This window comes from Crocodylus siamensis, chromosome 1, assembly GCF_052110815.1.
Source record: "Crocodylus siamensis isolate JL-2025a chromosome 1, ASM5211081v1, whole genome shotgun sequence".
NCBI lineage: Eukaryota > Metazoa > Chordata > Crocodylia > Crocodylidae > Crocodylus > Crocodylus siamensis.
In genome coordinates, this window is record NC_143395.1 from 304,561,491 (window position 1) to 304,588,720 (window position 27,230).

A 27,230-nucleotide genomic window follows, 5' to 3' on the forward strand; every position below is an offset into this window, starting at 1 on the left:
AGATACTTGTTTGCACATGTATTCAGTCTGCTTTTTTTAATACCATGGAACATTTCTGTTTTATACAAAGTGTATGTAATCTTCCAGATAGACTTATTTTGGTGCAACGAAGAACAGCTTATTGCAGAAACTGGCAATCCCCAGCACGTTCCAGAGCATGGCATGCAAAGCCATTTTCTTCTTCATGCCACAGCCAGCAGCAGGTGGCCAGGAAGCTGCAAGCCCTGCTACAAGCAGCTCAGGCCCTGTGGCAGGCAGCAGCTGCCCAGAGCTCAGGCCCGCTGCAGCTGGGAGGCTGCAAACAGTTGCATGGGACTCCGCAGCTCTGGCCCCAGCTCTGTGGCTGTGGTGACTTCATGCGCACCTCCAGTCGCACAGGCGGGAAGGAGCCTGGGGAAGTGTAACTCTGGCCTCTGCCACCCTCCTTCTGGAGGGCACGCATACAGCCACAGAGCTGGTGCCAGGGTTGTGGAGCCCAGCGTAGCTGTTTGCAGCCGGCCTGCCACTTGCTGCAGCTGCCCGGTGCAACCCCAGCTCCTCCTCTGATGTCTGCCCGGGGGCATGTATGTACCTGCTGCTGACAATGAGGATCGGGTCCTTCCCAGATGCCCTGCCTCTAGCATGCTAAGCTGAGGCATGGGTGGAGGTTGGGTTGTTTTTGGCACTCTGGTCAAAAACGTTGCTGACCCTTAGCCTACTGGATTTTTAAATTGTTGGAATAATATAATAGCATAAATAGAGGCATCATGTCTTGGTTTCTAACAGTCTGTTTTATCTTGTATGTGTTTAAAAAAAAATGGTTCTTGTCCTGAAGCAGAGCATATCAAATCATCTTCAAGAATTTACAGTGCATGCAGCTCTGCCTACTTGTTATGATACTTGTTCAAAACTGACAGCCAAAAAGCAGGACCATTTAATCCAGCTGTCAGGGTTGTTACTGCTTACTGTTCTCATGACTTCACAGCTGTTCCTGAAGTGGATCGGAAAATTATAGTGGGGCTCTGCACTGATGGATGTGGCAAGGTTGGATGGTGGGAAAATAGGTGAAAACAGTATTTGTGTGAGGGGGAGAAAGTGGAAAGCAGCTACTGTGATAAATTCCCCAGATGGTGATGAGTTCACTGCTTTTCCCTGTATGTATGCATTAAGAGGCTTAATGTAAATTAAATGTTTTCTGTTCGTGAAATTATTACATCTCTCTGGAATGCTCAGATGAAGAGGAGAGATAAGAAGAGGCTACAAGAGTCATGCTTTTTCCCTGTGACCCCAACTTGCTGGGTAGCCTTTTGAGATGGAGTGGAGGGGATTATTTTCTCCCAGTAGCTGTCTTAAATGTGACCATTGTTAGAATCTAACCTGAAATCCTGCCTCTCCCTTGGACTTGAGCATCTGCCTGCAGCCCTGAGCTAGGTGCTCGTTCACATCCCCAAACCTTCTTCTGCACTTATACTTCTGAGTTCAGGCCACAGGGTCAGGCTCTTTTCTAGCTTGCTGTCTCTGTGGTCTCCTGAACGTGTCCTCCTGTCCTGTCTGTATAGTGGTTCAGCTGCCATAAGAGTGGCAGAGGGTGCCACCATGCAGCCTGGCCTAGTCTTCTGGTTAGGGTCCTCTCCTGGTATGGGAACGATGCTGGTTTGAACCCTGTAGAGCTTAAGCGAGCTTTGAACTTGGTGTTCTGTTTCCTGGATGACTGCTGTAACTCCTAGACTTGCATAAAAAGTGAATTCCTCCTCATCTGGATGCTTTTGGATGGTAGTGGTCATGGCTGCAGTGCTTTGTGCTGAACTCAGTGCTGTCAAGTGTGCATTAAAGTATGTTCCTAATAGATCAGGACACATGGGCAATGAGAATGCCTAGGTCTTGAATGCCTTGTAGCCTTACACATGAGAGAGGTGGTGAGATGTTTAGTGTACCCAGGTGGCAATACCTTTCCATATGTGGAGAACTTTAGGGATTCAAGTACTTGAGGTAAAATGCCTAGGTTATTTCAGGTGCTTAAGGGATGAGACTGGTCTGGATCACTGTCTTGGGCTTACCATATTTACTTGAATCCAAGATAAGGTTTCTTTCCTCACCCCCCCAACTTAACATGGGGTGAAGGGCCCCTTGTCTTAGATTTGAATACAAGATAGCAGGAGAGGTGGGTGACTGCTGCAACTCTGGCTCTGGCCTTGACCTACCACTGCCCCTACCCCCTGCAGCACATAGTTGCTCTGGTTCCAGTCCAGTGGTGCTGGAAGAATCTCCAGCCCACACAGCTGCCACTGGGACTGGAGCAACCATGTGCTTTATGCCCCAGGCTGGAGTAGGGTCAGGGCCCTGCCAGAGCTGGAGGATAAGCAGTGGCAGGGAGGGTGCAGGTGTCAGAGGGTGCAAGCGTGAGTGGGAGAAGTAGTGGGGGGCAGTCACCACCTGTGGGGAGCAAGTGCTGGTGCACACAGGCATAGGGAAGGCATGTGGTGTGGGGGACAGGCACCCTGGGGCAAGGTGAAGGAAGGCAAGGGGCCAAGGTCAGGTTGCTTGACCGTCCCTCCCATCATGCACCCTTCCCCCTTCTATTGTCTGTCTTCTTGCTATTGCTTTCCCTGCTGCAATGGTGGGGCAGGGATTATCCCTCCAATAATTTAATTCTATTTATGGAAAAATGATAAATGTTATAATTTTCTATGTACAGAATCCTGTTACTGAAGGGCCATCTTAAATTTGTAGTTGTCTTGCATTTGGATAAATTGGCTAGTCACCTTCATTACTTTTTACAGCTTGCCCTTAAGCACTAATCCACACAGTTTTAAGCTGTCTGCACTTAAAATTTTTCTTGCGTTCTTTATTTTTGGTCTTTTCCCAGTGTAAGTAAGATATGGGATAATGGCAGGTGGAGGAGCCAGATGCATAGCGCAACTTTTTGACCACTGGTGGCTACATGTAATTGGGATAATCAGGTCTTATTTCTGAAGTTGATAATTTGTTCTTACTCTAATTGAAAACATATCTAGTTGAAGCTCAAAATCAGTTCTGTTTAAAGTAGTTCGGTAATTGTCACTCAGATCTAGTCCTCGTTCAAGTTTGTGAAACTGTGTTGCTCAGAACCAAAAGTTACATACTCTTCTTCTGTCACTGAAGGGTTTGTTATTTTAGTTTAGACTTCATTTCACTAAAATAATTCAGTTATTTTCCACTGAAAATATCCTATAAAATAAAAATAGGTTTTAGGAATAAATAAGGAAAAGCAGCTTTCCTTGGGGAAAATGCCATCTGTTTTTGTCTTAACAATCCACCAAAGCCATTCTGAACTGTTGCTCTTCTCTTGGAGAGTGATAGGTCTTCCATTCTGTAGTGCTGAGCAGGGAATATCTCCTTCCTTGTTAGCTCTTTCTTCCCTTGACCTTTATTCCTAGGTAGTCTGGGATAAGCCTTTAGGCTTTTGTCTCTGCGAGGGTAAGGATAAATTAAAATTTTCTAGGAACATTTCTTCCTCTGGGCTTTTGGCTCTGGGGGTGGGGGAGGTGAGGGAATACGCAGTAATTTCCTGGGAGCTTAACTTCAACTTTTGTGGCACCGACTTCTAGGTACTGCTACCAGTTGCATTTCCTTCTCAGTCTCAAATGAAAATTCAGGATGGGAAGGGTTAGGTTTGTCTCTAGAGTCTTTCTTTATTTGGGGAAATTACTGTTATCTTAGTGAAGAGTACACAGAATATATATAGCCTTTAACCAGATTGTATTTCAAGATGTAGTAAAACAAGCACACAGGCTCATAAGATTTATTTCTTCAAGTGCTTTTCAGACAGTGCTGTGCTAGCTTATTATTCCTCTTGGGCTCCACCTCATAAATTACCTGGTCATCTCCAGCCACTTGTATTATTGCATTCTTTGCTGCTGGTTTAAATCAAATGAATTTAGTAAGTAGCTGTAAATTACCAAACAGGCCAGGTTAGCGTGCCCTGAGGGCCTATGTACATCCCTCCAATGTAATATTAAACACAGCAGTATGTGTTTTCTTGTGTGTAGTCTCCTGCCTAGGAACTCTTTGGTGTAATAACCAAGCATGGGCTTGATGCCCCTATTCTGTACATCACTGCAATGAGCTATTAGGATAAGGAAATGAAATAAAGCTGAAAAAGTAGACATGCCGAGAAATCAGTTGGATTTGATGTACTGACTGCAGTTGTAGGTAAGGGAAGCAGAAAGTGGCAGCTCTGCAGTTGTAGGTTCCTGATTCTCAATTTCTGATGCATTTAGGATTCCTGCCAGAACTTGGATAATCCCAAAGTAATACGGACTTTGAACTCATGGAAGCAAAATACAGAAGTTTATGTATTTCCCCACTCTTATTGACAATGTAAATGTACCAATTAAGGTTTTTTTTAACTCAAGATTAAGCACTTTTAGCACATCAAGAGTTGCTGGTGAAAAAAATCCTATTTCATACCTGATTTGGCATTATTTTTTCCCCTTAAATGTGCAGATATATGAACAGTTAGGTTGTGCATGCACGAGTGTGTAGAAAATTGAAATGCTTTATTTCATAGTTGGTAGGGTCTGAAGGGACCTGAGCAGATCATCAAGTCCAACCCTCTGCCTTGGCAGGAAAGGATACTGGGTCAAATGACCCTGGCCAAGTGTTCATCTAGCCTTCTTTTAAAGACCCCCAGGGTAGGAGCCAGCACCACTTCTCTTGGAAGTTGGTTCCAGATCCTAGCCGCCCTGACAACGAAGTAGCGCCTCCTAATGTCTAGCCTGAATCTACCCTCTGCTAGCTTGTGTCCATTGTTTCTAGTCACACCTGGTAGTGCTTGGGAGAACAGGGACTCCCCCAATACCTGCTGGTCCCCCCTGACTAGTTTGTAACAGGCCACTAGATCCCCCCCTCAGCCTTCTCTTGTGGAGGCTGAACGGGTTCAGGTCCCTTAGCCTCTCCTTGTAGGGCCTGCCCTGCTGACCCCTGATCATGCGGGTGGCCCTCCTATGGACCCTCTCCATGCTATCCACATCCCTCCTGAAGTGTGGCACCCAGAACTGTATTTACCTGAATACAACATGATGTCCCCCCTGCAATTGGCATAGGCAGAAAAAGACGCTTGTCTTATAAATGCATACATGGAAACCTTGTTAAATACATGATCTGTCATTAAACTGTTGCCAAGAGTGTCTTTCCTCTAGCTGGTCTCTAGGCCAAGGCCTACTGTCCTGGACTTAACTTCTGGGCTCCATCCCCTTATCCTGCCCTCTGGGGCCTTCCTCTCTGCCCTGCTCAGGCTGTGGGATCCCTGGCCCTGTTTACCTCCCACAGGCCCTTAACTTTCTGTCCTTCTTGGACTCCTGTCCCTCTCTGGGTTTTCTCCTTCCTTCTTGGGCTCCAGGCCCACTGGTCCCAAGCTCTGCCCCTCTCTGGAGTCCCTCCTTCTCAGACCACACTGGGCTCCCCAGCCACCTCTTAACCCCCCCCCCCATGGTCTGTGCCTTGAGTCTGACCCCTGGCAGGGTGCAAGGTGGTCACATGCCACCTCCCAGGCACTAATGGGACCTCCAAAAACCACACTTTTTAATGCCACCCAAACCACCAGTGTAAATCTCTAACTCGGAATAAACCCTCTGGTTATCACACACCTTCCAACTTGGGTCTAAACACAAACCCCAAGCTCTTGTACTGTATCATGCAGCTCTCTTCTACCCTGAGTCCTCTTTCCCTGTAAGTCTGCAACCTTCTACTTGCATTACTCCCAGGGTAGTTTAGGCATTGGCCAGGAGCTCCTCTGCAGCTCTCCTCCCCTGGAGCTCTTCCCTTGGCAGCTCCCAGAGCCAGACTAACTGCTCTGGCTCAAGCCCTGGGTTTGTATGGCTGGAAGCCATGCCCCATTTTGGTCCTATGCCTCCCTGAGCTGCTGCAGTTGTTTTCTGATTTAGCTTGCCAGCTCAGCCCCAGGGAAACTTACTGCTTCAGGCCTCTGCTGTAATACTAGTTTGTAACAGGTACCCCCAGGTACCTGTTCCCTGGCTGTTTATAATGGGCTGATTTTCCCATCTTGGGGCTCTCTCTCCTGCTCCTTCACCCTTAAAGTAACAGGACCCTCTAACTCTCTATAGGTCACTGTGGCTTGAGTGACCTGTTGGCTGTGGTGAGGCCCAGGCTGCCCTGTCTGTTGGCATGGTATTGTGCAATGTTACCCCACCCATACACTGGCGTCTGGTGTTGAAGGCTCAGCATGGAGGCCAAAAGAAGGGGAGATTCCCTCTGGCCTGCTCACAGGCTGTCCCTCCTTGCCCTGCGTGGCCTCTGCCTCCTGTCATCCAGTGATGCCAGCTGTACTGAGCTGGTGCCATCTCAAGCTGTGCTCCCTATTAATCATCCTGGCAAAGGGAGACCCTTTCTACTGGCCGACAGCCCAACGAGCTGTGGTAAATCACAAGCCTTTAACTTTAGATGAATATAATGCATAATTTGTATTGCATATAACTAACTGCCAAAGTGCTGGTCAGATATGTGTTCATGGAGTACCTGTGTAAAAACTACTCAGTCTCAAAAAAATATAACGTGTATCAATTCTGGATGACCCACGTGTGTGGGTACTATATGCAAATTGCTCCAGCATGTGTAAACTCAAGGTCATTGTTTTCAGGTTTGCTCCTCAATTCCATGTGCTGAGGGAGAGCAGGGTCTGATGGTAAGGAGAGTTGGAAGGGATTACTGGGAGAGAAATTAGGGGGAGCAGCAGAGCAGAAAGGGGCTACCTGCCCTCCAGACTTTTTTTCCCTGGTACAGCAGTGAGAGGGTGACAAATTCAAGGGAAACCTCAATAATTACATTCTGTACCTGTAAAATTATAACAAATTTATAAATTTTCTATATACAGAATCTGATTATTGGGGGATCATCTTATAATCAGGGTTGTCTTCTATTTGAGTAAATACAGTATATGCTGAATGACCCTGAAAGTGTCTTATAATAAGGGACCTACTTAAATTGCAGTATTACAATTTCCATGGCAAATGCTGTGAAAAGTGGCATTGGCTGCAATTTCCTAGGATATCAACCAATAAGGAAAATAAATAAAATGCTGGCTCTTCAGTGGAAGACAGTGTTCCTTGCTGCTGCTTCAGCCCAGCCTCACAGCCTGACCTGGAAGGGAAGGTGCCAGCTGGCAGGGCAGCAAGATGGTGGCTGCCCCTTGTGCCTCTTCCCCCTGGGGCCTCTCTGCCAGTCAGTGCCAAGGGGTGGGGCTGGCATGTAATGACAATGAAATTGGATCTTTGGGCCATAAAAGTTGCTTTCTCTTGCCACAACGTGGATAGGTCCCTATTTATAATTCATACTTCCTTGCACTGATAGTCCGTATAATTTCTGGGTTTTTATGTATCCATAAATGTCTTTATGTAAAGAAGTGCAAAATTGAAGCATAGATGAAATGCATTATCTTGTCTAATCAGTAACTCAGTGCATTTTTAGCTATTGGCCTTGGAATGGTACATTCATGGTGGGAGGAAGGAGGAAGTGGTGGTGGCAGTGCCAACTAAAATCAGTCCCCATTGTTCTAACTGGTACAAATGCATAGTAGAAGAGGCCTAGTCTCAAAAAGCATACCATCTAAATAAGAGGCATTGTGAATGAGTCTATCTATCGTCCGGCCGTGTTACTCATAGGTCCATTATTTTCCTAGCCAATCCCTTTTCTTTCTCCGTCTGCACGCGCTGAGCTCGCCTGCCACGACTTTGATGTTTTCCACGGTTCAGTGGACTTGTGTACGGCGCGTACAAAATTGTCCAAAATTGGGACTGGTGGTCCCTGTGCTTATTGGGGGCTCCTCCACCCCTACACCCTCGCCCGTGCCTCCGTATAACGTCCTGCCCACTCTATAAGTCACAGTCAATCTGATCCTACCAGAAGTGTTGGGGAACGACGCCCCAGAGGCTTCCGGACTTTGTGCGGGGAGTTCTGCCCGTCTCCTCCTCCAAGTCTGGTCCTGCCGCCTGTGCCTCTTCGAGTGAAGGGCCTCGTGCCCCTCCTCCGGCCTCTCTCAGTGGAGTCGCCTTCTGAGGTCCTTGCACCTCAGTGGGTTCCAAGGCTCTCCTCTGCCCTTCCCCCATCAGAACCTGGTGCCCTTGCACCCTCTCGACAGCTGCCTCTCCGCTGGACCCCGGCTCCTCCGCGGTTTGCCCCCGGGGTGCCTTACCGCTGCCCCAGAACGTCCGGGTGCCATGCCGGGCGGCGTGGATCCACCCCTCCGCTTTCCCGCCAGTCACTGACGTCCACCCTGGCATCACCGGTCCCGCAGCTCTCCTGCCGGCCGCCGCCGTCTGTCCCGGCGCTTCCGGTCCCGCAGCTCTCCTCCCCGGGCTTGACTCTGGCCCATCCTTTAAGTGGGCCGGGCCGTCCGGGGACCTGTAGCGGGTAAGTGCTCGCTCCACCCCCCTGGCTCTGGGGTAAAGGGCTTCCCGGGGTCTCCCAGTCTGGGCAACTCCCAGACAGGCATGTCTACATCTTTTGTGTGTATTTGTGGTGGGTTGCACATGGTGGGGCTTCAATTGCAATAAGGCAATCCAATAAACATTTATTAAATAAAGCAGTGGAAAAAAGTGCACTGAGTTTTGGTTCTGGTTAAAAACTATGAGCTATGACAGGAAGAGCATATAATTTTACTAGAATCTGCTAAAAACTGGTGCCAAGTAACTCCTGAAAATAGCATTGGCTTATACAGGTCAAGCTTCTCTATCTGAAAGCTAGAGAACTTAGTCTGACTAGTTCATTGGTTCTCAACCTTTTTAGACTTATGACACCCATCCATAACATTGTCAATTTATCAGCACACTATTTCAAAAACTAATGTTTACCCATTTTTTACTGTGATTAAAATAGAGCAATTTTTCCATTCCAGAGAACTCAAGAAGATCACAACTGGTCAAAATGTTTTTGACGCTATGGATTCCTATTTGGACTGTCTGGGGTTATCCTGTGACTCATGTAGGTGTTTGCACATCTAACAATATCTTTTATACCCTTAAAGGATCTCAGCACCCTAGGGTGCTGGGTACCCTGGTTGAGAATTACTCACTACCAGTTTATACAAAATGTATCAGTGTTTCATAGGTGGTAGAGTCAGAAAGGATCCGAGCAGATTCGACCCCCTGCCATGGGCAGGAAAGAATGCTGGGGTCAAACGACCCCAGCTAGGTGATTATCTAGCCTCCTTTTGAGGACCCCCAGGGTAGGAATGAGCACCACTTCTCTTGGAAGTTGGTTCCAGCTCCTAGCTACCCTGACTGTGAAGTAGCGCCTCCTGATGTCTAGCCTGAATCTACTGTCTGTCAACTTATGGCCATTATTCCTTGTTACTCCCAGTAGTGCTTGGAGGAACAGGGACTCTCCCATTGCTTCCTGGTCCCCTTTGGCAAGTTTATAGACAGCCATCAGATCCCCTCTCAGCCTTCTCTTGTGGAGGCTGAACAGATTCAGGTCCCGTAGCCTCTCCTTGTAGGGCCTGCCCTGCTGCCCACCTGATCATGTGAGGCGCCCTCCTCTGGATCCTCTCCATGTTGTCCACATCCCTTCTGAAGTGGGGCGCCCAGAACTGGACACAGTACTTCAACTGCGGCCTGACCAGTGTCACATAGAGGGGGAGGATCACCTCCTTGCACCTGCTCGTGATGCATCTATGGATTCATGACAAGGTGCGGTTGGCCTTCCTGACCGCATCCCTGCATTGGCGGCCCATGTTCATCTTGGAATCAATAGTGACTCCAAGATCCTTTTCTGCCTCTGTGCTGACAAGAAGGGAATTCCCCAGCCTGTAGGTATGCTGCTGGTTCTTCCTCCCCAGGTACAGTACCTTGCACTTGTGAGTATTGAAACCCATCCTATTCTCATCTGCCTATGTCTGTAACCTGTCTAGATCTATTTGTAGCCTGTCCCTCTCTTCTAGTGTGCCCACTTCTGCCCACATCTTAGTGTCATCTGCAAATTTGAACAAGGTGGTTTTCACCCCCTCGTCCAAGTCGCTGATGAAGATGTTGAACAGTGCGGGCCTGAGGACCGAGCCCTGGGGAACCCCACTGCCCACATCCCTCCAGGTCAAAAATGATCCATCCACCACCACTCTCTAGGTGCGGCCCTCCAGCCAAGTGTTGCTTTTTCAAATATCTTAGGTTGGAGAAGGGGAAAAATTCTGAGTGATCTTATGGCAAAGTATAATTTTGTTCATAGTTTTAGTATTTTCACCTACAGGATCATCCCACATTACATTCCTCAGTTTATTCCAGTCATGCTCTACAAAGTTGTCCTAATAGTAGAATTTAGACTCTTCCAGCATTTGGCGCCATCAGACCAATACATTGTGTTTGATGCCAAGAGAGGCCAGCTGGCAGAAACGATTTAGGTCCTTGACAGTGATTTAAGAGTATTACCTTACTTCCAGAAGTAAGATACATACCCCAAAGTCCACCAGTTCTCAATTTTTAATAGGAAAATGTAGTACTCATCAAGTCACCAGGCTCACAGAAATATTGTTATGGGCCTTCAAATTAAGCCTGGAAAATAGGATACCAAGGCTCAGTTCCTAGGCTTTGCAACAGATGTACTGTGTGATTCTGGGTATAGTGCCCAGAAGCATGCATGTGTGTACATGTGCCTTTGCTAGTAATGTATGATGAATATTTTTGCCAAATATAAAAAATATTGTGATGCTTCACTAAATCAATCCTTTGCCATCTTCCAAGATGACAGATTCCAAATTATCCCCATCCCAGACCCATTCCAAGCCACATTTCTTCTCCAAGGATAAATTCCTTGGTTTGTTGGCATTAAAATTGATTTTTGCCTTTGCTGTTTCTATTAAATGTTTCCATTGGCTTAGAAGGCAGTGTCAGCTGCAATGAGAAAATCAAGGCAATTTCTCTGATCCCGGGTGAAGAATGGATAGAATGTGACATCACCCTAAATCTATTTCAGAGGTATAAATACAGACCAAAGCACTGTGAATGAAACTTACTGTCAGGCATTTCTGACATCTTGATTCCATGGTCGTTTAGTTCTTTTAATAAGAACTTTTTTGCTTATCCTAAGCAGAGCAATCAAAGCCTGAATGAAAGGGAGAAAACAAAAACTATCTACACATTTAGTCTGTTTTTTTTCTTTAGACTTTGATGTGTAAGAGCATACATACCATGAAGTCTGAAGTGACTCCACAGTTACAGTTGCATTGCAATTAACACAAGACTAACATTTCTGTCTGTGTTCACACTTGTCTGAACAAATGTATTTTAAAAAATTGGATACAGAACTCTTTGGGGTGGAAATTTTCTGAGTAAATTCACAGTATTATTTTAAATATTTTCTTGGCATGTTTTAAAAACTGCTTCTTTTTATCAGTTTTCTCTGTGTTTCCTTAGCTAAAAACAGTTCCAAACTCCAAATTTTCCTCTCACGTTTGATAATATCTTGGACCTAAGCCACTTCTCAAAGTTTTTAAATGGATAGTTATTCCCCTTCCTTTGGAGAGAAGCCAAAAGTTGCTGTCTCATCTTTCCATCAGCTACTTCCCTGTTTTGATGTGTTCAGTTTGTCTGTCTGAAATGACAGCCTTACCCAGCACAGATGCTGTACAGAAGGAGCCTTGAATTAGATATGATAAGCAGTGCTTTGAGTTTTGGCCCTTCAATTGTTCCCAGATTTGCAAATTTACAGATTTAGGGCTGGAAGGGACCTTATGAGATCACTGGGTCCAGGCCCCCTCTTCTAGTCAGATAAGACTGCTGGGGTAAATAACCCCAGCAAGGTGTGCATCCAGTCTCCTTTTGAAGATCTTCAGGGTAGTTGCAGGCACCACCCACACTGGGAGTCTGTTCTAGTGCGTGGTCACAAACTGTAAGAAGTTTTCCCTTCTATCCAGGCTGAAACCTTCTTCTAAGGGTTTATTACCATTGCTGCTGGTTTTCCCCGGGGCGCTTTGGTGAATAGTTGTTCACCTAGCCCCTAATGCTCTCCCCTGATATATTTGTAAGCTGCCACCAAATCCCCCTGAAATCTTCTCTGTTCTAGGTTAAACAGTCCCATATGTGTCAGCCTTTCTTCATATGGCTTGCTCTTGAGGCCTCTAATCATACAAGTGGCTCTTCTCTGGACTCTCTCAAGCTTTTCCACATCCTTCTTGTGGTGCCCAGAACTGGATGCAATATTCCAGCTGTGGCTTCACCAATGCCAAGTAGACAGGGAGAATAACTTCCTTAGTTTTGTTTTGAGATACACTGGTATGCAACAACCGATGTATCGTTTGCCCTGCTAATGGTAGCATCACAGTGGTGGCTCATATTCATTTTATGGCCAATTATGACCCCCAGGTCCCTTTTGAACATGGTGCTAGCTAGTGTAGCACCACTAAGCCTGTAAATTTGTTGTTGATTTTTCCTCCCTAGATGGAGTACTTTACACTTCTCAGTGTTGAACAGCATCTGGTTCTGGTCTGCCCATCTAATTAATCTGTCTAGGTACTCCTGGATTGTCAGTCTACCCTGATGCATGGCTGCACTTCCACACAGCTTAGTGTCATTGGCGACCTTTGCTAGTGTGCTTTTCACCTCCACATCTAGATTATTGAAGATGTTGAAAAGTGCTGGTCCAAGTACCAAACCTTGGGGGACCCTACTGGCTACCTTCCTTCAGGTCGACACAGATCCGTCTATTAGTACTCTCTGGGTCTGACCCTACAGCCAATTTCCCACCCATCTGACCATTGAATTGTTGAGCTTATAGTCTCCTAGTTTTACCTTGAGAGCCTCATGAGACACCAAGTCAAAGGCCTTCCTAAAGTAGTGAATGATGTGGACCTACTCTCTCTTATCCAGATGGTGAGTAACCTGGTTGTAGAGGATATGAGGTTAGTCAAACATGACCTACCCACAACAAAGCCATGCTGGCTGTCTTTCAGAATTTTGCCTTCTACTAGCTTATCGCATATGGACACTTTGAATTTTTCAAGGATTTTTCCTGCAATTGAAGTCAATCAGCCTGTAGTTCTGTGGGTCCTCTCTCCTCCCCTTCTTGAAGATGGGCACAACATTGGCCATCTTCCAGTCTTATGGGAACTTTCCTGAGCATCACAAATTTTCAAAGAGGTTCTCCAGCAGTCCTGTGATGACTTCAGCTAATCCGTTCAGCACTCTCAGGTGGAGTTCATGAAGTCCTGCTGACATATAAGTATTCAGCCTCTCTAGCTGTTCTTTGTCCAGCTCTTCATTGACTGTTGGTAGGTGATCATCCCTTCTGTGACTATTCTGTGTCATTTGCATTCGTCAGGCTATCACTTTGACTGATGGGATACAGATGCAAAGTACTCATTCAGGAGTACAGTCTTCTCCTTGGTGTCAGTGATCAGATGTCCAGATGCATTGAGTAGTCCCACGCTTCCACTGGTTTTCCTTCCATTTCCTCTTACTGTCCTTGATTTCGGTTGCTGACCTGAATTTGGTCACTGCCTTTGCTTTTCTAATCTGCCCCTTACAGGTGTGGGCTAATCTTATATAGATCTCCTTGGGGCCTATTCCTAGCTTCCACCATTGGTAAGCCTCCCTTTTCTTTTTCAGAAGATCTGTGACTTCCCTATTGAGTCAAGGTGACCTTCTGGCCCCTGTGCCACCTTTTTTGTGTACAGGTATGGACAGCTTCTGTGCACTGAGGATCATGTCCTTGAGGAACAACCACTCTTCATCCACACTTTTCCTACAGTCCATGATCCCATAGGGCATTACTTACCTAAAGTCATTAGCTTATTGAAGTCAGCTTTTTTAAAGTCAAGAATATTAAAGTAAAAAAGTTCCCACAACCTCATTCTTCAGTGTACTGTCTCTCTGACCATCTTGCTTTGTCCACCACACCCTCTATTCAGTGGTTACATTTTGCTATTCAGCACCAATCTGTATCACCATTTAATTTCAGTATGGATATTAATACTTGAGGTGGGAAGCTATGCAAGTAGGGGAGCCTGGGAACAGTTTGAGCTACCTATGATAGATTAGTGGAAAGGGAAGGAAGGCTCTGTGGCTAGGACAGTGGGGAAGTAGCACAGCTGGGAAAGTGCCAAAAAAGGGAGCAATGTTTGTGGTGGGGAAGGAAGTATGGTGAAAAAACTCTGGGAGGGTTTTGTGAAAGAGACTACGTGTCCTTGCATATCCTCATATGGATCCATATTAGTAACTTTTCAGCACTGAGGTAGACTTCAGTTATAAGCATGTCTGAAAAAAAAAAATATATATATATATAGTAGAGTTCTGCTTTTGTTGTGAAGGTGCAAACACAGACAGGGAGATGCACATATTCCTATTTTCTGAGGGGACTGGGATAACCTGGGGGAAAGTAGAGTTAATTACGTCAGAAATACATATGGTCAGTGAAAAGGCGAAGGGAGAATCTGTGCATGTTGAGATGACATTGTCAGAGGATGGGGTTTCGTGTTGACTGGGAGACTTTCAGCCTTCCAGGCATATCCACTTGCTGTCACTTTCTGGCATAGTAAAAGTGGAAGAAGCACAGACTCTGGATGCTTGCAAAAGAGAAATGAAGTGGGATGAAGATCGAATGGAACACATTTTAGAGAAACATGGTGCTTTTTGTTCTTTCTCTTTGGTATCATGTGAAGACTAACGTGTGTTTGGGTTCTTATGCTTTATAATTGTTCAAGCCTGGATACTTACAGGCTTGAGAATCTGTTTCTGTGTTTTTTCCAGTAGAAACCTTACTGCCATGGACCATATTTCCACTGCTGTGATTGGCATAGCTCAGCTGACCTCACTGAGCTAGATGAATCTACACTGGGGTGGTTAATTTTTTGGGCCTGAGGGCCACACAGAGAGTTTTGATGAGCTCTGTTGTGGGCCAGGTCGACACCCTCGAAGCCTCCCCTGGGCAACAACTCTCCAAAACTCCTTATGGGGCTTTGGGTGGGTGGGGAGAAGTGTTCAGGAGTGGGGCGGGTATGATTTGCTCCCTACGCACCCTGTGGTGTGGGAGGGGTGGGGGTGTGCTGAGGGGGCTGGCTGCATGAGAGCCAGCTGGGGGTGCGAGGAGGGAGGAGGAGGCGGGACTGGATGCAGCAGAGCTTGCCTGGTCTGCGTCTGCAGCACACTGTCATCCCCCCCATCCCCGATGCCCATCAGGCCCAGCCCTGGTCTGGGCCCTGGCCGGTTGCAGCTTCTGGCAGGGCTGTTCCCAGTGCAGCTGCAGTCAGCTGGGTGCTGCTCTGTTCCCCTCATCTCTAGTGGGAGCTGCTCTGCTGATGTGTACCCCCTGCCCTCCCACCCAGAGTGGTGCAGCAGGGGCAGGAGCAGGAGGAGAAGCTGCTGCTGGAGGTTAAGGGAGCAGAGCAGCACCCAGCCGACTGCAGCTACACTGGGAAGAGCCCTGCCAGAAGCTGTGCACTGGCTGGCACCCAGGCCAGTGGGCAGTGGTGGGAGTGGGTGTAGCTTGGCCCAATGTGGAGTACTGTGGGGGCAGCCACAGACTGGATCCAGTCAGTTGGTGGGCTAGATGTGGCCCATGGGCCGTATTTTGCTCACCCTGGTCTACCGCTAACAAGGGTGTATGTGGTATTAATGTTTTATCATCTTTGGGCGTGGTTGTGGAGAAAATGCAACAATTTTTGAGTTCACTGCTTGTGGTAGATGCAGTTGAAACCATGCAACACTGGCGGCAGGTCCCTTTACATACAGTACATTTACATGCGAGGAAAAAGTGGCTTAGGCAGAGTGAATGATGCAGTCTTATACTCTGATAGTGGCTTAAGTTGCATGTTTTGGTCTTGATCAGCAATTCCCAACCTTTTTGGATTCGAGGCAATACCACCCCTCACTAGAACCGAGGCACTCCTTCATAACTTCAGTGAATTGAGTGACACCTAATTTAAAAAACTAATTTTATATATTACAGTGCTTACCATCTTGCAGAGGGACTGGGCAGTGCAGGTGTGAGTTCATTCAGGCCGGGGCAAGCCTGAGCCTGTCTCTATCTATTTAGCTTATTTGCTTATCTGCTGATACCTCACTGGCACCCTAGTTGAGAACTGCTGGTCTATGTGGTGTTTTAGTTGCTATGCTTCCTGCTAATAAGAATATCACAATTCTGTTTCACAGATAATGTCATGTATCTTAATAAATGTATCAGCTTCCCTTTGGTTCCTCCTACATGAGCTTGCTCACTTATGCTTCCTCATGGCTCTGTGGAGCCAGTTACCATAGAGGTCCAAAATTTGAATGCACCCTAATCTATTATCTGGCCCATGCAAATATTTTGAAAGATCCCTTTTATTTTTCTGCTGCCTCCACTTTTTCAAAGAGATGTCATTTAGTATGAATGTTAATTTTACCAGCCAAATACTGAGTTATTCAGCAATGGGCGAGTGCCTTTCTGTAGATGTATTCATTCTATTTTTGCTTCCAACTCACACTGTGATGTGAACTCTGGTCTTCAGTTCATGTAACAGGATGAATCCAGTATTTCTAAACGTTTTGGAATACTCTGAGGATGTGGAGCTCTCTGTGGCATGTTAATAGTCCTCGCTTAGAAGCACAAAGGCAGTTTTCTTTTTAAAAAAGAAAATCCGTGCACAAAGAGGTTTGGTTTGACGGGTTTCATTATTATTCATCGTACAACTCTTTCACTTCATCCACTGAAGTACTAGTGCCAAAATAAAAACAAGACTGCTTTTGCAAATCACCAAGCATTGAGAAATAAGTACAGGGTTTTGCAACATAATCTAAAGCTAAAAAAATGGTTGTAGTCTGTGAGGTTCACTTCGTAATGTCTGTCTCTCTTCCTCTCAATGAACATTGCAATGATTTTAATAGATCTTTGTACATGAGAAGCTTTAAAGATTAAGACGTCTGTGGAATCACTTGGCAGATGCACAAAAGCAATTAAAAAATTCTGCTGCTTTGTTAAGAGACCCAAATCATGAGAATTGGGTTTGAAAACTTAAAAGTTAAGCTTTCCATTTCCATATATATTTCAGTGCTTACACTTGCCCTATGCATTTCATACCTCAATTTGACTCTTAACTTCTCTTCCCCTTAAAATTTGCACAACCCGTATTCTATTCTTTTTTGTTCTCTTTTTTTTTTATTATAGCCATAGTAAATAATCAGAAATGAGTCTCTTGAATGGGAAACGTGACACTGGGTGAAGTTTGGGTGCATGAAAAATTCTTTGGTTATAGAAGATGAGAAGGATTACTTTGTTAATTTCCAGATATTCTCACACTTGGTTACTTAAAGCAATTGGAAGTTATGTTAAAAGCCAGTGACATTTGCTTAGGTACCTTCCCCCCCCACTCTTTTTAATTAAGTTTTCATTTATGACCTGTTGATCATTGGACAAAGGAAAAAAGGGGTAAGACCCACAATGCAGTAGTGCATTGCACTGCAGTAGTACATTGGCATAAAAACCTGCAAGAAAAGAGTTCCTCATGAGATCTGTGAAAAAGGACCTTCCCTCCTTCAGATTGTGGCAAGTTTTTAGTTTGTTTGTGTGTGTGTGGGAAGGAGAGGGTAATGAAGGCTGAGTGTAATATGGAGAATATGGGAAGAGTTGTTGTTTTCCCAAAACTATAAATGTAGTCACTCGAAATCTTCAAAAAGTCATTATACACTGAAGGTGTAAAAGAGCTGTTTCCTTTTCCTTTCTCCATGTCCTGTCACATTCTCCCTTAATTATCTCGAGTCCTTCTGACTGTCTGAAAATCAACCTCCGTTCCACGATGCACTGAAGTTTGTTCTACTACTTTTGTCACAGTTGGGTGAACAGCATGTGAAACTTGACTCAAGTCAATTTTTTTGAGTCGGGGGTGCTAAGACTAGGTGCTTTCTGACTCGGGCTGTTTATGAGAATAGTAGCTTCAATGTTAACCATGGAGTTGCTGCTGTTAACTTTTGGGTGCAGCAGTTGTGTGCTTAGGAATTCCATAATTCTGTGAATAATTCCAGTCAACAAACTATCCTTACAATACAACTAAAGGCAGATTAATGAAAATATGCACAGGAGAAATTTAAAAAATGGTTTAGGTACAACCAAAGGACTTGAAATTGAAAGTACCTTTGTTTCTAGTCTGAAAAGAAGTTAAGTTCATAAGTTAATAAGTGTATTCTGTGGCTTCCATTCCTGAAAATGGCGTTTCCTTTTCTGTCATTGCAAGACTTTAAAGAATCTGAAGCTATTTTGACACTTCTTGCTGAAACACTTGAGTTTTGCAAATATTGAGGCTTATTCTAACATTTAAATGTACATCTGTTCTCGTATTTTCACCTAATGATGACTATACTCCTTGTACAAGGGAAGCCCTTGAAAATTGAATTTGAGCTCATTGAATTCCAAAAGACTGCTGAACTTCCAGCTGGGTTGATTCTAGAGTTTTGTTTCTAAAGACCATGTCAGTTGCCTATGGACAACGAAGGGAATTGCTGTTCCTGCTTTTGACTTTTTTTTTAAACTAATTTTTGTGTTAAATAAAAGTACTTGGTATAACCAACAGAGTCAGTTGACTCTTGTGGGGGAGGGAAATTCTTTACTTTTTTTGGAAAGAGGGTTCTAGAGCCCTGAGGCTGATGCTTGAGAAGACTCTCAGCTTGGGAAATACATCATGGGGTTTGACTGGTGACCTCTGGCTTCTCAGGTCTAAGCTTAACACAAAGTGGGTACTGTTTGAAGGGATACATGAAGGATAAGCTTGCAATTTAAGTGGAAGCTCAAAGTAGTTGCGTGGTTCCTTTTGATTTCTTTAGAAAGAAGATATTGTTTTTTTCAAAGCCAGCCCTGCCAATGCAAAAGAGGAGGGGAAAAATCAGATTAGATTTAATGTGTTTTTTCTTGCAGTTGAAACTTTACTGTTTTTCTGCATGAGAACTTGCTTTTATCAATGAGCAGTGTAATATGACTGAAAGGTATTTCCTGAATTAGTCAAATTTTATGTTCCCAAAGAAGCCACTAAAAAGAGTTTCTGAAGTGTAAACGAGGAACCTTATTCTACAAACATAATTGAGTATAATGCTTATTGTGAGGAATACCAATGAGTTTAGTAGTACTACTCATACTAGTAAGCTTTGTCTAGTAGTGCTTGCAGGATTCAAGTGTCACATAACTAGCTGCTTCATCTTTTGCACTTCTCCCCTCTTCCCTCGCATTTCTCCCCTCTCCAGTGTCATGCATTGCAAATTGAGCTTAAAAGATTTCCTTTTTCCAGTTTACTCACCAGGTTGTTACCTTCCAAGATGTTTTCAGCATATGTCCCTGTGGTCTTCCTTCAGTTGTCTTTTGTACTCTTAAATACCACAGAAGATGATGGTTTGACTGTCCTACTGGAGCTCTATTCTAGGACCAAAGTACTATGCCTATTCCCTAGTACCAAATGAATTGCCTTCATTTTCAGTACGGATTTGAGTAGACTGCATTAAGCATATTTGTTTTGTACCGTCTTTTAGATCCTCAAGAAGCCCAGTACAATTCCAGCAATCTTAATGGATAAATGGGTCATAACCGATAATTTATTAGACATCATATCATTAATAAGGTTAGAATGAATGTTTTTTTTGCTTGTGTATTTTCATTGTATCCATCAAGAATGCATGGGATGGAAAGAAGCTTTTATGGATAGGTGCATTAGCAGGTCAAAAAAAAAAACAAGCAGAATTTATACGAAGCAACTTAAACGTTGGTGTTTTTTTATGGTCTTGCTGCAGTGTTTTGGCACCGTGTGCACCAGATTTTAGGCATCTTCTTAATTTTATGCCTGTAAATATTCTCTCTGAAGATAAATATGTAAGTGCCTGTAGGATTAGGACCACCTTGAATCATTATGTTAGCATTCTAGATTGGCTTTCAATTTGGTAGACAAGTTCATGCTACTGACTTGTATCAATTTTTTAAAAAGGATACTGCAGCATTGAAATTCAAGTAAGGTACCTTTCTGGGAGAGACCAGGCAAAGGGGAAAAATGGGTATGTTGTCCTGTCATTTTAAAAGAAAAATGCCAATGAAAAGTTCATTTTGTGATCTTTGAATATACTTGGTCTTTGAGTGAAGTATACTACTTAATAGTTATTAAATGACTTAAACTGAAACATTAATGTAGTTAAGTTCATCTAGCCTGAGACCAAAGCCTTGGGGATGTGAGAGATTGCACATTCAAATCTGCTTTTTAGGTAGTCGGGGGTTCAGACAAAAATAAATGAATGCAGAAACTAGAATTCTGGGACTGTGGGGTAGGAGAGTGTCCAAATTATATAATTCTTCATAGTCTGAAGTGTTCCTTTGGGATCCATATTGAATATTAGTAGTGCTTTTCTGGTTTAATCTGCTATTTATCCTAGATGTATATCATCACATTGCAGTTTATGTTTGAATATTTTATTGAGTTTTGTATAACATTACTTGCCTTTTGGAAAGTATGTTTTCTCTAAATACAATATTTAGTACTAAAGTTTTGCTACATTGCAATGCCTGTACATTCTGCATCAAGTGCATGAGATTTGCTGGTTAACTCCTTAACTCCATTAGAGCAATATGGAAAACCATTAAGAGGGACATATTTCATTTTAGGTCCCAGTGGAGGAAAAAAAGTAGTAGGGCTGTGTGAAGCTTTGGTCGCTGATTCTATTTGCTGGAGATTTGGCCCGATTTGGAGGCCAAATCTCTGAATTTGAATCGAATCAAGAGATCCTTTAATTTCTCTGAATCAGATTGGAGAGATTTGATGATTCAGATATAGACACAGCTTTAAATGTTTATCTTCAGATTCAGACTTGCCTGAATCAAATCAGGACAGTGATCTAAATCAACAAATCGAATCACTGTCCCCTGATTCGAGTCGAATCCGAATCGAATACAGCCTGTTTCGTACACCCTTAAAAAGTAGGTATGCAGCGATCTAAAGACTTCTGCTGTGCATAATAGCAACAATGTACGTCTGCAGTGGTGTTCTGATAGAAGCCAAGGAAATGTCGTATGCTTACAAATTATAGTAAAAATTAAAAGTTAATGTAAGGAACTATTAATAACCTTGACTGAATATTTAATCTTAAAACATAATGTTGTTATAGACTCTTTATGCTGTAGCTTTAATGAATCTATCTTCCAACATTGTGCTTGATAGAGACAATAGGGAAGTCTGTTTTAAGCAGGGGAAAAAAATCCACGTAACCATACTGGCTTTTAGCCTGTTAATTAGAATTAGAGATTTATTTTTAAGTCTACATCTGTACTGCTTGCTGCATCTGTTAGTATGACTCATGCTTCAGCAGATCAGGATGGATGAAATTTAAGTCACTTCAGAAAAAAAAATCTGTTGCAGAACAGTAGACCTGCTACTGAACGAATAATGCTGATAGATGTTTACAATTCTTGTATGCAATTCCTTAATCATAGATTTGGTCAGGGGAAAACTGAAATAGTTACTATGAGGAATCTAAAATATTTTCTCTATTAACACAGGTAAGATTCTAGGAAAGTGCTTAGTCTTTAAGCAGCTTTCCACTTTGAGAAAATATGTTTTGCCCTAATTTAACTGTAAAGCTATGATTTTGTTGTTGTTGTTGATCTACCTTGAGTGATTTTCTGTATATCATTTCAAATAAAAATAGATATACAGTGTGTGTGATTTTTTTTTTTTTAAACCAGTTTACATCTGAAGGGTTGTCTTAATCAGGTTTGAAGTTGGGTTTGTGGGAGAAGAAAACAGAAGAGTTGGATGGATGGAGATTTTGCAGGTTTATTTTTTAACTGAACAATTCAGTATTGGGAAATAACTTGTTCACTGCTTTTTTGTCTCACTCTGTTATGTTGTTTGTCTTAAATTGCAAGCTTGTTTTGATAGGGAACTCTCCATCCTCTGTGTGTGCATACTACCTAGCACAGGCCAGCCCTGATCTTTGATTAGGGCCATGTATGCTGTTGAAGTCAAAATATTATCTTGTTCTTGTCGCGTGCTAGAAAATTTTGTTTTTTGTGTACTTAATAGGAAATGGGAAATGCCAAAATGGTACAATGCTTGATGCTGAAGTTTACAGTAGACACATAATCACAGTCTAAAGACATGTATAGTCAATATTCGGTGTGTGAATTATATACAAATTAACTCCTTGTTTTGTGTTTTGTTTTTTTTTGTCCAGCCCCTTTTATGGAGAAGATTTTTACTGTGAAATTCCTCGGAGTTTTCGTCACCTGTCATTTTATATTTTTGATAGAGATGTTTTCCGAAGGGATTCCATAATAGGTATGTGTTTTATTAAATGGCATTAAACGTATTTTTTATTTAGAGCTTTTCATTTATAGATTCAGTATTTCTCATGCTCATCAGAATATATTCAACTCTTTGAATTCAGGTTTGTTTTGTGCAAGAATGACAGTGAGAAGTAGTTATCTATTTTTTGTGTGGGGAGGTGGGTGTGTATTGGTGGTCTTTACCATACTTTATCTCAGAAGACCAAAAAACACATTAAAATTTTTGTGCAACATAGAATATTAGGGTTGGAAGGGACCTCAGGAGGTCATCTAGTCTATAACCCCTGTTCAAACCAAGATCATCCCCAACTAGATCATCCCAGCCAAGGCTTTGTCTAGCCAGGTCTTGAAAACCTCCGAGGACAGAGTCCACCACCTCTTTGGGTAACCTCTACCAGTGTTTTACTACCCTCCTAGTGAGAAATTTGTTTCCTAATATCTAACTTAAACTTCCCTTGCAGCAACTTGAGACCATTGCTCCTTGTTCTATCGTCTGTCACCACTGAAAACAGTTTAGCCCCGTCCTCTTTGTAACCCCCATCAGGTAGCTTAAGGCTATGAAATCCCCTTTGTCTCCTCATCTCTAGATTAAATAAGCCCAGTTCCCTCAGCCTCTCATAGGTCATTTCTCCCAGCCCCCTCACCATTTTTGTTGCCCTCTACTGGACACTTTCCAACTTGTCCACATCCGTTCTATAGTGGGGAATGCAAAACTGAACACAGTACTCCATATGTGGCTTCACCAGTGCTGAGTAGAGGGGAATTTCACTTGCTAGCAACACTTCTGACAATGCAGCTCAGGATGCTGTTAGCCTTCTTTGCAACATTTTAATATAAATGTTGCAAATGTAATATATATGCCATCTTTCTCAATGGTCTCACTCTTAACAGGACAGAGTAACAGAGTAACTTAACAGGAAAAATGCCTATAAAAACCAGAGAAAACATGAAATAGAAACACACTAAGTAATATCCAGGTCTAGCTTTGTTTGCTAAACACCTATCCAAAAAGGAAAGTCTTACACTGATCTTCATAGATGTCTAGGCTTGGTTTCTGGCACGCCTTACGGAGGAAGGAGTTTCAGGGATGAGGAGCTGAGAGTGACCACACCACATGGTTTTGCCAGGCAGTTTTGGCACATTGATGGGACTTGCTGGAGAATGCTTGTGGCTGACCTTAAGAATTGTAATGGAGCATGAGGGAGAAGGCAATAGGGGCAAGACTAGAGTCTTTTAGGTCAAAACCAGCACCTTTAAATTCTGTCCAGAAAGCTTTAGGAGTCGTTGCAAACTCTGGAGCACTAGAAGTCCTGGCAGTTCACCCCTGTCAGAAGACAGGTCGCTGCATTTTGCACCAGCTTCAGTTTCTAGGTGGTCTTCAGGGGCAGTTCCACTGAGAGTGCATTGTAACGATAATCCTTGAGATTGAAGTCATGGAGGATGGTGTCCAGATCTGAATTGGAAATAAAGGATCACGGCTTCTTCACAGCTTCTCACCTCATGGAGTTGGTGAAAGAGGTAGAGATGGGTGTCATCAGAATCCTGATGATACTTCACTTCAAATCTCTGCAGTCCCTCACAGTAGCATCAAATACATTGACTAAGAAGGGCTAGAAAATCAAGCCCACGGGGAGCCTCACAAGAAAGGTCCTAAAGGGATGTCGGGTACCGTGCTCTGGGACCTTCCCTACTACAAAGAGCAGAACCAATATAGAGCTGTCCCATGAATACCTACTAGGCCATGTAAATGGTTTAACAGCATCTCAGGGTCAAGTGGATCAAAGACCACTGAAAGGTTTGGTGAGATCAACAGGGCACAGTTTCCCCTGTTAATCTCCAAATGAAGATCATCTCTCACAACTGCGGTTTCAGTGCTATATCCAGGATAAAAATCAAACTTACATGGATCCAGGATTCCAGTGGCTGGGGGCTGGAGCTGTTGGATAGCCATTCATTCCCCAAGAAAGGGAGGTTGGAGACTAGGCAGTAATTGGCTGGAGAGTCAGTGTCAAGCCATGTTGTCTTGAGTAGGAGCTGGACAATTGCAGATTTAAGAATGCGCAGCACTCAGCTATTCCAAAGGGAGGCACTAGTGACAGTCCCCACTAGTACTAGTGTCATTCTCCCCTGGAGTTTTGTGGGTGGGTTTTATTTCTGTTTCTCCACTCTTAAATTAACAAAATAGCAAATTATCCAAGTTCCAGCTTTCACAAACTCATGTCTTTGCACAGTTAAATACTTTCTATTAACATATAGCAATGAAAAATGCTATTTATACAAGAAAGTTTAGAGGTGTAAAGGAACCATAATTCAGTTCCTCAACTTGTTTTCATGTAAGATATAAAAAACAACTGTGAAGTTAAGGTATCTTACCTTTTTATAGAAAAAATTGATGAATCTGCATATGGAAGTAAAGATACCATAAAGAGGCAGACTGATAGCTGGGTAACATCACTCAACAAGAATTAAACATGTTAAATGTATTGTGTTTTTACAGTATATTTTTACTTTCTCTTTATATACTTTCCCCACAACAAACTTTTTAGGAAAGCGTGTATTCCTCATTGAGATCTACAGATTTGCTCTGTGTGTGTCAAGGGAACCATAGCTTTGAAATCTTACTTCTGTAGATGCTACATTTTTACTTTAATATTGCATTTTATTTCCTGTTGGTTGCATGGTTCTACACTGACTTTTTTCTAGAGCCTGATTCAAAGACATTGTGTACCGAGTTTGTGATGTGACTACTCGTTTCATGTCCACAATATATATATTGTGTGTGTTGGAGTTACATTTTTGAGGGTTAAGGCTAGGTTAGGTGTTAGGCTGGTAGCATTTGTTTTTAATAATAATTTAGTGTTTGTGGGGCATTGTTATATTATAATATTTATTTTGGTTGGAGTGACTATAGCTTTGAATAAGTATTTGCTTCTTCAGATACGAAATATATTTCTTTTTGTGATCAGTTGCAATAGCAAATTCTCCAGCATTCAAGGTAGAAATGTTATGTTCCCACAGTGTGTAGAAAATATAAAGCCATGAGTTAGCAAAAAAAGTTACTTCAGACAATATTTATTCCTCTTTGTTTAAGCCTCTCAACAAAAAAATAACCCAGAAAGATGCACATTTATGTAGCAGATAAACTTTTAATGTTAACAAAGGTTGTTGGGGGTTTTTTTTGTTTGGGTTTTTTTTTTGCTTTGGCGGATGAAAGGATTGTACAGATAAATGCATCTGTGGTTTTGCATGTTTCATTGCTTTATTGGCATTTTCCTAAAGTTAACTTGCTAAGTCATTTTTAGGATTTTATTAGCTGAACTGACGATAAAGCTGTGGACAACTGTTCCTTGGAAGCAATGTGGAATGCAAACATAATAGATAAAAATGCCGGGCCTAATTAGTCTGAAACATGAAGAGAGTGTATGTGCATGCCCATTTTCTATTGCCCACTTCATGGGTAATAAATGACTGTTAAACTGTTCTTAGCTTTCACACATTCTTGTTTTGCCTTCCATAGTGTGGTATTCTATCAGTATTTACTGGTTTTAAAACATAGTGAGAGGCTTTCAGTAGAAAAGTTACTAGTACCAATAAAACCTAGTACCATTCTCATTAGGCTTCATTGTTTTGTGAGAGAATAACTAGCTTAACTGTTCTTTGCTTAAAATTAAAATAATGTGTTTTTTCTCGTCCTAGCCCTGTTAACTGTGCTCCAAATGAATCAGATCAGTGATGAGCACAGAAAACCAGATATGGTACCTGTAAGAAATACAATAATAGTCATCTATCATTTTGAATCTGAAAAGGATTCAGAGAGTCAATTTGGAAAATTATTGATACTTAATGAACCTCCTTTGTATTAGGCAAATGAGATGCGTCTGGGTGGGTACAAGTAGCAGAAGAAAAGAGTAATGACACAGTGATACTATTATAGATAGCAACTATGAAAATGCATGTGTTGATTAGTTTTGAAACTGTGTATTCCTGTTTTAGTTTTGATTAATATGTGGTGGAAGTATTAAATGAGATACCATAAAATAGGGCAGGTAATGCCAATACTTTGTAGAGGAAAGCTTTTTCTTTAAGTTAGTCCAGTACCTAAAAGAGTAACTGACAAGAACCATCTCCACTGTAGGCCCCAGGCTGGTATTCCCATGGGTTTGTAATAAACAGCTTAGGATGCAGGTCTGTGACCTTGAGTATATAGATCACACAAAAACAGGAAACATGCCACCTCAGTTCATTTAGCATTACACTAAAAGCATAGCTCATACTGAGTATTGGTTACATGAATTATTCTCTACTTTAATCGCAAATGTGGCAGGAAACAGTAATTGCAAGACTGTATTTATTTTGGAAACTTATTCCCATAACTCTGGCATGAGAACTTCTATTTTAAGCACATGTTTGTGTTCGTATGTGTGGGGAGGGGGTTGTGTATATTTCTATATACACAGAGGGGAACTTGGATATAACAAAATACTGCTTATTGTGGAGCTCTGGGGTAGAGGAGTGACTTCACACTTGTGGGAAAATCCTTGTCCTCTTGTGTGTGGAAAAGGAGCTCTTAAAGCTTTTAAAATATTGTCACTGTATTATATGACTGTTTGGAAGATTAGGTTGGTATTCCAGGGGTGTATGTGAGAAGGTGGTCCTTGATGGGTCCAAAACAACCATCTCCTAAACTGTTTAAGTGGTGAGACAAGGTACTCATGGAGTTTGACCTCATACATGGTTCTCTGCTATGTAAGATTCCACTGATTCGCAATTCCAGTCTCCATGGTGTCTGCAAAGCTGGCTTTGAGGTATGTAGGTAAAATGCACTCTTCTGCATCCCAGTTCTGGCAGGTTGCACCCTTCCCTTCATATTACTTTCCACTGCTTCCTCATGGATGAACTGTGGCATACTAAAGCCAATTAGAAACACATTTGTCTTTGTTACCTCTGATTTTGGTTTATTCTAATCTGAATCTGCTGCTCTAGAC

At 42.9% G+C, this 27,230-nt stretch overlaps 1 protein-coding gene across 2 annotated transcripts in view; it reads left to right on the forward strand.

The window, feature by feature from the left end:
* Nucleotides 1–27,230, forward strand: part of RASA3 (RAS p21 protein activator 3) — a 199,594-nt gene that overhangs the window by 62,108 nt on the left and 110,256 nt on the right. For both annotated transcript variants that reach the window (XM_090021644.1, XM_090021654.1), the window contains exon 3: nt 22,134–22,237. In XM_090021644.1, the coding sequence (XP_089877770.1) occupies nt 22,134–22,237 (104 nt within the window). The remainder of the gene's footprint in view (nt 1–22,133; nt 22,238–27,230) is intronic.